Here is a 2,128-nt window from a genome sequence, read left to right on the forward strand (position 1 = left end):
TACCTGAAATTAGCTCAGCAAGTATTGAGTTTAGTGCGGAGACGACCCTTCAGTTCACCAAGGGAACCACTTATACAGAGTCAACCACCTACACTGTTTCTGTTCAGCATGAAGTCCCACCAAACCACTCCTGCAGTGTCAGCATGGTGGCATATAAGTACAGCGCAGACATCCCTTTCACCGCACGCCTCAGCCGCACCTACAGCAATGGAGAGACCAGATGGACATCCATCTCTGGGACGTACAAAGGTGTCCAGGTTGGAGAAGTCCGAGCTGTTGTGGATCGTTGTGAACCATTACCTGATGCCCGGCCTTGTGAATAACTTCCATGTCTAATATAATACTGACATATTGTTGGAGACATGTAAAATTCATCATAATTTTCATGATTTTCCATGTTTTATGTACTGTAATATATAAGACAATAAAAACACTTTGCATTTAACTATTCCTCCATTTTGCAAATACTTGTTTTCCAAAGCAACAAATGAATTTTATGAAAAAATTGCGTTTAATATTTTACTGTTACATAAGATAAGATATTGCTTTATTAGTCGCACACTGGGGAAATCTGCTGTGTCACACTTGAAAGAAAGATGAATAATAGATATTAAAATATTTATAATTTGATATCTACAAAAATTTACAAAATAGAAGCATTAAGAGGTGGTATAAATAGTAGGCCTATATAAAATGTGCTTACATGCAAAATAAGAGCTAAATCTCTGCTACATACTGTCATCACCTTTAATAAATTAAGGTCATAAGGTTTCATTAACCCATTTAAGAAATCAGAAAGATAAGAATCTTAACTTTTCTTGGACCAATAAAGAAACAACCTGTTTTTTGTTTTTGCTTGGTGTCCAGAGATGGCCACTAGATGTTTGTCATCTGAAATACAGTAAGATCTAACATAGAAGCACAACCATCTATGACAGTAGCTACATGTTTTAAACAAGCTTCATTTAAAAAAACAAAACAATATTAAGTTTTTCTTTCATAAAATAGAGCAAAGTAAAATTTTGTTAAGTAATTAATCTGTTAAAGATAAGGCAAAGATAAGGCAGTAACAGAAGGAAAGAAAAGCTTTCCTTTCATTGGACCAATAAAAAACCAACCCGTTTAGTAATGAGTTGGCATATAGCTTTTCAAAGGCCACATTTTGAAATCAAAAACCCTAATTAACAAATTAGGCCACCACTTCCCACTTCATGGAAGAATTTAAATGAATTCATTAATTTATATGATCAGTTGAATATCAGAAGCTGTGACTTCTCGATTCAACGGATCCCCGTCTCTACTTCAAAAGGAACACAACCTGTCTCTTATACACATCTTTTGAATTAAAATAATTTGTGTCCATTCATCTTTAGTGATAATGACTAAATAAATCTGTATATTTCTGTCCTTGTCAGTGGAAGCTGATCAAAAACCCACAGGGAGCACCAACAGCAGTGATGGATCAGTGCCTCCTGACGGTGAGTTTAACTGAACTGAGTCAGAACTTTCTAATGTTTAATAAGATCTGAATTTACAGTGTTTTAACTGAAGCATTTGATAGACTAATTAAAGCACCAGTTCATTTACTGAAATATGTATTGCATAATGTTTCATAAATCTACATTTCATTTCATTTAAAGATGGAAGACAGGAGGTTTTTGCTCCAAGTCCAAATTAAAGAAACTGTGATTTTCTCTCTCATGAATCGAATTTGAATCTTTTCTTCAGGATTAAATCGAAACTAAAAATGTGTTGAAGATATTCAGATTGAATTTTTTTTGCGTGAAAAAATAAATAAAGGTTACTAATATTCAAATGATCAGCATTATTAACAAGTTTGGATTAAATGCTTTTGTGTCCACAACCAACAGAGCGCAGCCTTACCTTCGTCAGCAGTGACAGCAGTAATGGAGCTTCATGGCCTTACAGTGAGTTTAACTGAACTGAGTCAGAACTTTCTAATGTTTAATATGATCTGAATTTACAATATTGTATATTATTAATATTATAAATATTTTCTAGTGGGAGTGAATATCATGTATATTAATATATGTGATATTCACTGTCACTAGATGTCGCTCTAGACCAGCAGCATCTCGGACCAAAACAAATGCTTCAATGACCCCCC

The 2,128-nt window shown here is 34.2% G+C and overlaps 1 protein-coding gene and 1 long non-coding RNA gene across 3 annotated transcripts in view; one reads left to right on the top strand and one right to left on the bottom strand.

The window, feature by feature from the left end:
- LOC147817456 (uncharacterized) overlaps positions 1–2,128 on the bottom strand; it is a 32,430-nt gene that overhangs the window by 26,363 nt on the left and 3,939 nt on the right. The gene's annotated exons all lie outside the window — the stretch shown is intronic.
- The window catches only part of LOC111645715 (uncharacterized), a 69,432-nt gene that overhangs the window by 25,502 nt on the left and 41,802 nt on the right, over positions 1–2,128 (top strand). Inside the window, exons 8-9 of one of the 2 annotated variants that reach the window (XM_087170644.1) lie at positions 1,416–1,478; positions 1,872–1,928. In XM_087170644.1, coding sequence (XP_087026770.1) covers positions 1,416–1,478; positions 1,872–1,928 — 120 coding nt within the window. The remainder of the gene's footprint in view (positions 1–1,415; positions 1,479–1,871; positions 1,929–2,128) is intronic. The other variant, XM_087170645.1, reaches the window with a different exon arrangement.

The sequence above is a fragment of the Seriola lalandi genome, unplaced genomic scaffold (genome assembly GCF_002814215.2).
Source record: "Seriola lalandi dorsalis isolate HSWRI2012SDOR001 ecotype SW California unplaced genomic scaffold, Sedor1 jcf7180002054955, whole genome shotgun sequence".
NCBI classification, from domain to species: Eukaryota; Metazoa; Chordata; class Actinopteri; order Carangiformes; family Carangidae; genus Seriola; species Seriola lalandi.